Here is a 12,439-nt window from a genome sequence, read left to right on the forward strand (position 1 = left end):
TCAATCATGGGATTTCAGCCTTAATAGTTTGTATTCTTTAGAGAAAACGGATCTAAGGGAATGCATTATACCCGTCGAGACCTGATAATTTGCTTCACAATGCGTTCTTTTTTAGTGGATAGGACCCAAGGAGCATGATTGTAGCCAAAGTACCTCCATCTTGCTTATCTCCTTCAAATCCATTCGTGTCCTTGCATGGTGTCTCTCTTTCATGTGATGTGGTCATGTAATAAGTGGGTCCAATATGAAAACTCGTAGAAGACCGAGAACCACCACATTCCATTTGGATGTAACTCTGTGTAAATCATTTTCAACTCGTACTAGCTTTGGGCATTTATTCGTGCTGGAGGTCGTCCAAGAGAAAACCTTCTTTTAGTTCATGACCCTTCGGTAAGAAAGCAACGTGTTCTTGATATACCATCTTCTTTATGGTTTGTGACCTTCGAGAGTCTAATTGTGGCCCACACAATGGATATGCATGATAACTTGAGATAACTAGACCTATCCCAATGTCCCTATTTAGTCAACACAAACTTGAACGAGCTATGCTAGATATCACCAATGAGAACGGAAGTTTACTTACATGAGCACTCCTCGAATCCCGAAAAGACATGCATAACAACCCACAAAATCTTGAGCTCATTAACTAATGGACAAAGATAGACATCTATATTCTTGACTTTCTAGCACCTAGAAACGAGCAAGCTAAGGACCATATGTTATTTCTTCATAGAAAACCATTGGTGAGATATTGTAGTTAACAAGAACTACAAGCCACACACTATAAGAAGTTGAGTGGAGACCAAATGGATTCACGCCATCCATAGCAAGACCGAGCCGAAGATTCCTTGGCTCTCGTGCAAAGTCTAAAAATATAGAGTCAATGTGGTTCCATGCACGTGAATCTACTGATATTCGTTGGACTCCATTTGTGGATCCATTCTGCGCATGCCACATTGTCAAGCTCGCCATGTCTGACATATGAAACATGTGACGTATATGCAATATAAGTGGAAAGTATCTAAGAACTTTCTGAGGGATGATTTGCCCTTGCAATTCTTGTCGATACCCATGAGCACCACACTTTAGACATGTCACCATAGTCCCGTAGTCTCCTCGAAACATCACGCAATCGTTGACACATGCATGGATGCTGTTGTAGTCCATACCAAGCTTTCGTAATACCAGTTGTGCATCATCACGAGAATCAAGCATAATGTTTTCATATGGTAATATATGATATTTTATTAACTTGAAAAAAAAAATCATAAAACATCTTAAAGAAACAAAAGGATTTTTAATGATGGAGTCAAAAAGATGAACATGTATGTAGAATGTATCTGAACAACTCGATCACACTCGCATCGCTTCACCCATATTTTGCATGCACACTTAGGAGCGCAAGCAGCGTCTTCAAGCAAGATACTCGGTACCCATCATATAATGGTATGAACGCTTGACAAGGACAAATTGTTACACAAGTGAATTAGGTTCCAAGATTGAGACTTGGACTCATAAACACAATCTTGTGTAGACACTAGACATGCTGATTAAGGTACGCCTCACGATCTTGGACATCAAGATCATCATCGTTCTCCATTTAGTCTACGCTACGACAAACAACAGGTTTTTGTTCCCCTCATTTATGATCTTCCTTCGTTTTAATCTCTACTCCTCTTTCTCTTCCTTTCCCTTTATTTGTTTGCCTCCCTCCATCTCTCTTTATTCGTTCCTTTTCTCTCCATGTCTCTCTATCTTTATCTATATTCCTTTTTATTTCTCTCCTTGTCCCTCTTTTTCTCTCTCTTTTCTTTTTTTATTTGCCTCTCTTCCTCATTTATTTCTCTTCCTACCTTTCACATTCTCATTCTCTTCCTCTTTTTTATTTGCCTCCCTTCATTCTTCTTTGTTTCTCTCCCCCCCTCTCTCTATAAACATTTCTTTCTCTCCTCCATCTTCCCCCCCACTCTCACTTTTTCTCTCTTTTTCTTTCCCTCACTTCTTTTCTCTATGTCTTTCTCTCGTTTCCTTTCCACTCGCACTCAACGCATCTCGTTAAAATCAAAATCAAAGACAGAAAATAAAAAACTCATAAAACAAGACATTGAAAGACCCTCTCCCCATCTCTCTTCATACCTCTCTTCCCCCTCTACCTTTATTTTTCTATCATTCCATTCTCTTTAATTCTCTCGTTGTTTTCATTTTCTCTCTCCTTTCGCTCTCTATTTGTTGTTTTCTCTCTTTCTCTTTTTCTCCCTCTTTTTGTCTCTTTTTCTTCCCTTCTCTTTCTAGCTCTCTCTTTTTTTTTTCACTCTCCTTCCTCTCTTTACTTCGCCCTTTTATCCACCTCTCCCTTTACTCTCCGTTTCTTTTTCTATCCCCCCTCTCTTTCTTTCTCTCTTTCTCTTTCTTTGTTGTCTCTCTCTTTGTTTCTCTTCGCCCCCTCGTTGTTTCTCTCACTCGTTCTCCTCTCTCCTCCCTCCCTTTCTCTCTAGGCTCTCTTTCTCTCTTTCTTTGTTATCTTTCCTCTTTTTTTCCTCTCTCTCTCTCTCTCTCTCTCTCATTCTCTCTTCTTTTTCCTTCCTTATTCTCCCTCTCTCCTTTTCTCTCTTTCTCTCTCATTGCGTTCCATTACAAAGAAAAACAAACAAAATAAAAGAAAAAAACATAGAAACAAAGCAAGAAGAGCCCACCTCCTATTGCAAAGGCCTTAGGATGGATTCTTCGTCTCCTCTTCGCAATGTCCCTTCTTTCTCCCTCGTGCACTTCTCCGTCTTCTACGAGTACGGTGGTGGTGGCGTTAGTGGTGGTGAGAAGCTCACCTTCTCTCTCTTTCCCTCTTCCTCTTCTTCTCCCTCCCAAAGCCACGATCTCTCTCGCTCTCTCTTTCACTCTCTTTTTAAACAATTTGTGGCAAATGCCACGCTCGGGTTTTTGGCACTTTTTTTATCTTAGAATGGTGTCATTATTAGTGCCACTATTTTTCGCCGCAAATGACCATCACTATTTGCCCATTCCCTTGTAGTGTATACAAGGTATGAAGAGAGAGGCGAGAGGGGAGGTGGATATATTATTCTTCACTAAGTATGGGATATCGACAACCCCTTCTTCGGTGACAAAATAATCCTAGTGCACACACACATATTGTGAAAGTCACACCCAAAAATATATAAGCCTTGTATACCCGATCTTGAATTTGGGGCGCCCACTTTACGAAGTGGGCAATGCCGTTCACCCCTTCCCTCTAAAATAACTAAATAATTCTACATCACATTCTCTCTAAATCTCTCCCTCTCTCTTGTCTGCCACCTTAATTCTCAACACTCTATAAATCTCTCAAATTGTCAACTACCTCCCTTTCGGGATAGAATCTAGACACACATTAATATTTATACTACTAATAATTACTATTAATACTAATTGATATTTGTGGGATGTGGTCCATGTGCAGCCCATATAACTACAGCCAGGTCTTAGTAGTGCTAGGGATTGAGGTGGCATGCAAGAGAGAGAGAGAGAGAGAGAGAGAGAGAGAGAGAGAGAGAGAGAGAGAGAGAGAGAGAGAGAGAGAGAGAGAGAGAGAGAGAGAGAGAGAGAGAGAGAGAGAGAGAGAGAGAGACATGTGTTTGTGTGGGAGACATGCAATGTATGAAAAGAGAGCGGGGAGGGGGGAGACATGCCTCTTCTTAGGTGACAAAATACTTCTAGCACACACACACATATTCTCTCCTCCCCTCCATAAAAACCCAAATAACTCTACATCACATTCTCTCTATATCTCTCCCCCTCTCTTGCCTGCCACCTCAATCCCTAACACTTTATAAATCTCTCTAATTGTTACCTATCTCCTTTTCGGGATAGAATCTAGACACACAAGTCACGTGAAGTTTCTTTATGTGCGTGTGCGTGTGCGTGTGTGCGTTAATGTTCATATCGACAACTCCTATATCTTGGCCACCATAACAGATGCACATAGCTGCTATGCCCTTCAAGTACCTCATGATACCCTTGACAACATCCTAATGCCATCTGCCACATGTAGCCATATAGTGTGCCACAACTCCCATTGCAAATGCTATGTTAGTGCGAGTGGCTATATGGCATACTTCAAACTATCCACTGCGGATACATAAGGGATCTTGGCTATCTTAGCCTTTTGCTCATCAAACTGTGGACCATCGACCTGACTAACCTTCACGTAAGAAGATAAAGGATAGCCAATATGCTTAACATCAAATAGATGAAATTGCATAAGAACCTTCTCGATGTACTCCTTTTGTGACAAGTAGAGCAATCCCTTAGAGCGATTGGTTCTAATGTGCATCCCAAGAATATGTGAGGCTTGCCCTATGTCCTTCATCTCAAAGCTTTTCTTAAGCTGACCTTTCAAGGCATCCAACTTGTCATGAGTACTTCTAGCAATTAATAATCATCCACATAGAGAATCAAAATCATAAGGCTGCTATCACAAGCCTTCTTCATGTATAAACATAGATCCATATCACAATGAGAATATCCCTATGAATGCATGAAGACATCAAAATTGTGACATCATTCCCTAGGTGCCTACTTAAGGCCATAAAGACTCTTCCTCAATTTGCATACTAGGTGTTCCCTACTAGGGTCTGCAGAGCCCTTAGGATGTTCCATGTAAATCTCATCATGCAAGTCCCCATTAAGAAAAGTCGTCTTGATATCTATATGATAAAGATCTAAGTCAATCTAAGCAACCAAAGCCAATACCAAGCATAGGGTAGTCATCTTCACAACAAGAGAAAAGACTTTATCAAAGTCCACACCATGCTCCTACCCAGCTATCTCATAACTACAACACCCATATACTCCTAGTACTAGATAGTGCAACCATAGACTATTTCTTACTACCTCAAGTAATAACACTCCCAAAGTAAAATTACCAATCTCACTTGTATTTGTGTGACCATGCAATAATAAATGATATACTTATAGCATAGTAAAAGACATAGTCAACTATAAATCTTATGTAGCACAATGTGCACCGCACTATATCCAAATGTGGCTTATGTGGAAGCTAGATAAACCAACTCTCCAAACCAAGCGTGTAACTTAGGTCTAGCCTAGGGATCTTCAAATAAATAAGGCTAGTCACAATCTTTCTACACACAGTGACATCCTCAATCATATCACCCTCACGTACATTAAGCTTAGATTAATATCTTGAGGTATCACGATTGGCTTACAATCAACCATACCATAGTTTTTTAGCATATCCAATAATTGTCTCTATACCAAGAAAATAGTACAACTCTCCCAAATCCTTTATTTCAAACTTAGCCTTGAGAAGACTCTTCACATGGTTAATCTTTGTCTCACTATCACCCACTATAATAAAGTAATCTAATATAAAGTAATAACCATAATACCTTCATCACTTTCATATTCATAAAGTTACTGATCAACTTGTGCTCTATGCAATCCAATGCTACAAGATATTCCAAATCCTATCATGCCATGCCTCGGGTACTTACTTCAAGGTCACACATGGCCTTATGAAGCTTGCATACATAATTAAGATAATGTTATCTACATAACCAAGTGGCTACTCCACATAAACTTCTTTCTACAATTCCACATGTAAGCAAGCATTTAAATAATAGTATCCTTATAGTCAATACTAGGAGTGCCCACATACCCTTTGGTAACTAGCCTTATCTTATAGTGCTCAATAGATCCATCCGACTTATACTTCACCTTGTAAGCATATTTTGCAACTAATAGCTTCCTTGCCTTTTGATAAAGGCACTAAATCCCATGTGTTATTTACCTTAAGTACTACATTTCTTCATCCATAGCATGATTTAGATTCTCATTACCCATTACATCCTCAAAACAAGTGGGAACTACATCCTACACAACCTTAGCCATGTATTTATAATGATCAACTACATAGCTATCATATATCAATTGTTGCATTAGCTTTTTCACTTTGGTTGGTCTCCATGGACTTGGATAGCTACCAGATGTATCTTACCATCCTTTTGTGTCAACATATGGAATCATAATCTTTTCATCTAAGCTTTGCTCAAATCCATTTGAATCCACATTAACGTGAGCGAAAGCTAACGATACATTCGTAGGTGAGTCCCGAATCCTCTTATTACTCCATTGTTAATGTTCCTTGATTAGAAGACTCTTGTTGTGCCTACTCAATGTTTATGACTATTGACTTGTTTTTCGTATAATCACTCTCATGCATATTGATCCCAATTATATATTGCACATTACTATAGTAGCTGCTCATTTCATCAAAGATAATATCACTACTAGCTCTAAACACACACATAATACACTTATAGTATCCATCCCTTCTACTCAAGAGAATATCCCCTAAATACACATATTTCTACTTTTGGATTTAATTTATTACACAACTCATTTAAAAAAAAAAAACATAGCAACATATCCAAAAACTCTCAAATGGGATACATTTGGTATTTTGTATGCATACTTCTTAAGTGTAATACTATAGTAGATGCGAGCATCATGTTTATAATGTATACAATAATAGAAATTGCTTCAACCCAATATTAATAAGCTGGAGCTCTCTAGAAAATACCAAGAGTATAAAAAAATATTCGCAAGAAAATCTATCTTGTAGCATCAACAATCATTGTTTTCATCTCATCATAGAACCACACAAACAAAATAATAGGAATAGCAATAACATCTTTATCCAACAACATAGAGATAATCTTCCATGGATTTTTTTTTAATAAAACATCATATAATCTTCATAGTAGCAAAAAAAAAAGAGAAGAATGACTTATATAAACCATCACTTGAATGGAATAAATCACATAAACTTTATATTTGAGCTTTCATAAATGCGATCATGTCTTCTGCTCTCACAATCTCTCTTATATACAATAATCAGCCTTCGAAATGACTCTCTCTCTCTCTCTCTCACATACTCTCAATCACTCTCATACATGAGAATACTATAGAATGAATGCCTAAAATCCTCTCTTGGTCATGGAGATACACTCCAAGGAATATAGCTTATTTGAAGGGTTACTGGAGCCACTACAATGTCCCTTTAGAGCTCATTAGTAATACTATGACTTCAAGTCTTCCACTTTAGTATTTAGCTACTACTACTTCATTCAAACAAGCTATAAAGAGCTTCCATTCTTCTCCTTCCAAGGTTGAAAATTTTTCTCAAGCTATGAACCCATCCGATAGAACACAAATAGAAGCATACATACCATAAATAGAGACATACAAAAGCACACACAACACCGTAGAAGGTTAATATAACACAACCAAACCACTCAACTCCAACCAAACTATTCTAACCTATCACAAACCATTCAAAACATATTCAATCGTAATCAAAAGCTCAATCTTTCATAATCTCAATCTCTCAATAGAATAAAACAAAAACCCAAATAGCAAAACCTATCAATATATTACAACTCGACCAAGAACTATCATAAGCTAATTAAACATCACTAAAACTTTCAAAATACTTCCAAAACCAACCAAACCCAACTATTCATTCACCAACACAACCATCCAATACCAAAAGACAGAAGATAGTAAAAAATAGTCTTTTCAACCCTTAACATATCCCCATACTTAAACTAGGAAGTGTCCTTGTGACCTTGGAAAACTAGAACAAAAGCTTTAAAATGGGCATACCACTTTAGCTTCAATCCACCAAACAATCATGACCCCATCCAACTTGGATTTAATAAAGGGATGAAAGGAAAAGCCTTTCGAACCATTAACCATTTTTAAACTAGAAAATATATATGTAAATCAAAACTCTCAAATAACATAATAGGTTCTTCATCTACACTTCAATCTACTTTAACTAATCATCCAACGAGCATGATCATCTTCAATCTTCAATGTTGACCACATCACATACTCGATTAAGAACAAAATACACACACCACACAACACATAACACATACAAAAAATCTGAATGGCATCCCAAATGAGGGAAAACTAAAGATTTTCATTATGGCTCAGCAATGATACAATCATCAAGAATCAATGAAGACGGTCTCACTTAGAATCCTAATGATTCTTGAATCTTTCTAGGGAATGAGACTCATCTACAAATGTTTTGGGAGGATTTTGTAGAAACTGCGAGCAACACATTCTCTCCACTAGAACAATATAGTGAGTAGAAAAATAATGCATATGAAAACACAAGATATCCAATTGTTGAGGATTAATACCCACATTTGGATTAAGGCACAACTTTGGCACTAGCTATGAATCACTATGAGAATGTTGATGTATAAATACCAAGTACCAAGTAAAGTTTGTAGACAAATACATTGAAGGATCTATGAATTGACAACAAATTTTAGCAAATTGAACATAGTTGTGAAAAGCTTCAGAAGGAGTATCCCATTCTCTTGGAATGACATGCCAATTGATTTGAGGACCTGTGTGCATCCACTAACCAACTAAGACTAATCAAGAATAAGGGAAGTGGAAACAAGAGTCAATGGGTGTAACATTTAGGTAAAATCATAAAAGGAAGAAAGGGATAATGAAAGGGGTTTGGGAAAATGAATGGAATCAAACAAGAACGGGGTTAAAAAAGTGAGCTACAAAGGATTGGGATAAGAGGCATAAGAAAAGGAGGAATAGGGAAAAATGTATAATCAACAATATAAGGACAACGAGTAAACATTGGAATATGAGGTTCTAATGATGGTTGACATAAAAGAAGGAGAATAACTTGGGATTGAGATGTAATTACGGAAAGATAAACTTCATATCTATGGGAAAATTATTAATAATACAAAAGAGAGGGAACTAACAGCCCTAAAGCATATCAACAAGAATAAGCTTCAAAGAACGAATATCCAAAAGATGGATTTTGAGAATATAAGATAAGAGATCCTACCTAAGTTAGTTGCAATTCTATGCTCTAACAAGGACCTTGTAGTTGGCTTAAGACAATAGAATCCATGGTACAATGCTAAATAGTCTTAGAACACCAATCACTTTAGAAGAATCACAATAAACCTCATCTATACGCAATTCTAGGTATGAACATAAAGTGCATATTAAAGAAACAACGTACAAAGAAAGATCCTTATCATCAAGAATGACTAAATCATCTTGAACATATATGAAAGACATCAACATTATATTAGGCATACAAAAATCTTCAAATACCATTCTAGCCACTCTAACCAAGAGATTAGATATCCACTTTGCAAGCCAACCTTCATCACGAGGAAATAGATCCATTTTTTATCATTGCATATAAAAGGGCCAACCTCTCTTGTTAGTAATGGACCCAAAAGGAGTGATCACAAAGGACATTCTCCACATATTTCTCAAACATAGTCCATGATAGTTTCATTCGAGATTGTAAACTTTCAACCTTCACTTGAAAGAGTGGATACAATGGCATTTCGTTGAAGGTGTACCAAGTCTATAGTGCTAAAACATTTAGACTCGGGAGAATGGAATGAGACTATGCTAATTGAGCTTGCAACTCCTTAGTCTTCTTAGCCTAATCATTCATGGTGGAGTTAGCAAGTTGTAACCCATCCATTTGAATGACAACTTTCTACACTTCATGAGTAAGGTGATCCCTCTCATCTATAACAAAGCTCAAGTAGCAATGTTTTTTTGCCACAAACTCATACAAGTCGACCTTACAATAAGATTCGACTGTAGCAATAAAGAATAATATTTGGACATGAAGGGAACATATTGGACTAGTTGGAGAGCCATCCAGATTAGACACAAACACACACACACTAGACACACAAAGAGATGCTTACAAAACAAAAGACAAAATAAGGATAAGACCATTAATATAGACACAATGGATATGTCATTGACAAATAATTCCCAAGCAAGCCACAACCTATATAATTTTTCACATGACATACACATATATGCAATCAAAAGCTTAGTGAGATGCGAATAAACACCCAAAAACCTATAATTAGGTAGACCTATCACAACACAACATAAATCACAAAAGACCCACAAAATTGACGAGACATTAGGATAGACTCAAATAAACTGTGTAACCCATAAATCCCCGTAGCATGTGCGTTGATTAAATGATTAGTATGCAATGGATTGGATTAAAATTAAATGACGTGAAATTTTTAAATTTTTTTGAATTATTACAATGGATGAAACTTTGTTAGGTGGTAAGTCTTTTTTTTAAACATGATTTATTTTATTACCCATTAATCCTTTATTATATATTCACGATACATTAACTTTTCTTGGACTACGAATCCAACTCAAATGGTCTCTAAATAGAAGTTAATTCATTTTACAATTTATATTGTGCAAAACTTTTTTTTGTATGTACAAGAGTGAGGACTAGTTTGTTTTATAAAGATTTAATTGGTGTGTTCAACAAGTGCATGCAATTGTGAATGGTGGATTTAGTTGTCATGCCAAGGAGAAAAAGCAATTCCATGAACAAATTATAGAGATGGCCAACACATAATGAGAGATGGCAATTGAAATTGTCTTGTAAGGAGCAATCATACAAAGAAGATAAGAAGGTGATGATGAAAGCCAAATATCACTCCTAATCAACAGTTTATTCTTGTACTACTAAAGGTGGACATGAGGTGATCGAAGGCACCATATCATCTAGGAAAACAAAGTTATTTTTTCAAAGGAGCTCATAACCATGTCCTTTATTCATGCCATGCAAATAAAATGATATACAATAATTATTTTGTACTATATATTTATTATGTATTATATATAAAATACACATGATTATATATATTATATAATATATTTCAATATTGTTTAATATGTATGTGATATTATTGTTACGTATATTGAAGCATACATAATGTACATATATACAATCTGATTTTCATTTTTCCATATTTCACCTGTATTGCAGCTTCCATATTCCAATATTCATCTGCAATATCATGGTTCTAGTATCCTTAAGCCTTGCTGAAATGCCAAGAAAATATAGAAAGACAATGCACAACCCTTCACTTCATAGTCTCTCAGCCTTCTGTATTTGCCGTTCTACCTACGAGACAGACAGAATCAAGCTCTCACAAGACATACACAAGAGGAAAGGCACACATGCCTATAAGATGGCTTTACAACATGAGCAGGAGGTTGCATGGGAGGTTTCCATATAAGGCATAGATCCAATAACAGTTTTTACATTTATCACTAATAAAATAATTAGTACTTTGTAGCAAGAAAAATAGGAGAAAACACTTATGCCACAACACATGTGGCTAGGATCAAAAGAAAAATTCTATACAATCATAATAATTGTAATGGTATGCTTCACACATTATTATAGACTCGAAGATCTTCATGATACAATCTTAGACGGGTTGACAAAGGCATCAATTGAAGCTACTACTTCAAAGAGGCTTTCACAAGGGAAGAACAAAGAACACAAAGCAATCTTACCATGGGCCTCCAACCATCCAAAATTCTTATAAAACTATTGTCCAGAAGCCTTGTACTCTAAAAGTCAAGAATTCTTCTACTCCATACCCCGGCCACTATCTCCCCGTCCATGTGGAGGGGACACTTCTAAGTACACAATTATAGGGCATCTCCTTTCACATCAGCACTACCCTATTCACTTCAAGTGGTTGAAGCCATTGGGGCTCAATTAAGAACCACACGAAATCATAAAGAAGGGAGTTGATCAATAGAAAGAGTGTCTCTTGTTCCATCTATCTTAAACTATATCAGTTCACGATACAAATCTCACAAAAATGACCAATAAACACGAATGTTAGGATTCAAGAGATCCAATTAGCCCCAGTATTTCAGGGAAGATTAGGCATATACCCTTGAAAAATATACTAAATTAAAATAGAAGCATTTGTTACTTTGGTAACGTCCATTATCTATTTAGAACAAGTCAGATTAGACACTTCCCAATTCTTGAGGAAAATAGGAGAAACCCATGAACTTCCTGTGCAAATTACGAGGTTGCAATGAATGTCTAACCCTAGTGACATCCTGTGGATCTATAATGTCTATCCGCAGCTTATAGAATTTGTGCACTCAACCTAAGAATCTTGTGTAAATTAGACAAATTTTTCATGCACTGAGACAGGAACATAAATTTTTTGTGCTATACAGATAAGTATGAACTTTGCAAAGTACCTTTGATCAATGCATTGCTTCAGAGGACAGATTAACCACTCAAATTGTTGTTCTAGCATTAACAATTTCTGAACCTGCTGATTGCAAAATGAATATCAGGAGTGATACGATGCAGCTGTACTCAAGATTTGGCAATTTTGGGCTTCCACAAATTTTGTCGATACATTTCGGTGTGGCGTAAAATCATTTTCCTCTGTGCAACAACACAAAACAGTGACTTATAGCCTTCTAGTGAGGCAATGCCAATACAACTGCAAAAGTCAAGGCAAGACCCACAACAAGCAGCTCT

General features: G+C 36.6%; 1 protein-coding gene across 2 annotated transcripts in view; it reads right to left on the reverse strand.

The window, feature by feature from the left end:
• Positions 1–10,799: 10,799 nt before the first annotated feature.
• LOC148010363 (uncharacterized) overlaps positions 10,800–12,439 on the reverse strand; it is a 33,944-nt gene continuing 32,304 nt past the window's right edge. Inside the window, exon 3 of one of the 2 annotated variants that reach the window (XM_087671304.1) lies at positions 10,800–11,041. In XM_087671304.1, coding sequence (XP_087527430.1) covers positions 11,006–11,041 — 36 coding nt within the window. In that variant the 3' untranslated portion in view covers positions 10,800–11,005. Of the gene's footprint in view, positions 11,042–11,109; positions 12,344–12,439 lie in introns of those variants that run through there. The other variant, XM_087671303.1, reaches the window with a different exon arrangement.

The sequence above is a fragment of the Lygodium microphyllum genome, chromosome 29 (assembly GCF_053477565.2).
Source record: "Lygodium microphyllum isolate KBCC chromosome 29, Lygodium_microphyllum_v1.1.10, whole genome shotgun sequence".
In the NCBI taxonomy this organism is placed as follows: Eukaryota; Viridiplantae; Streptophyta; class Polypodiopsida; order Schizaeales; family Lygodiaceae; genus Lygodium; species Lygodium microphyllum.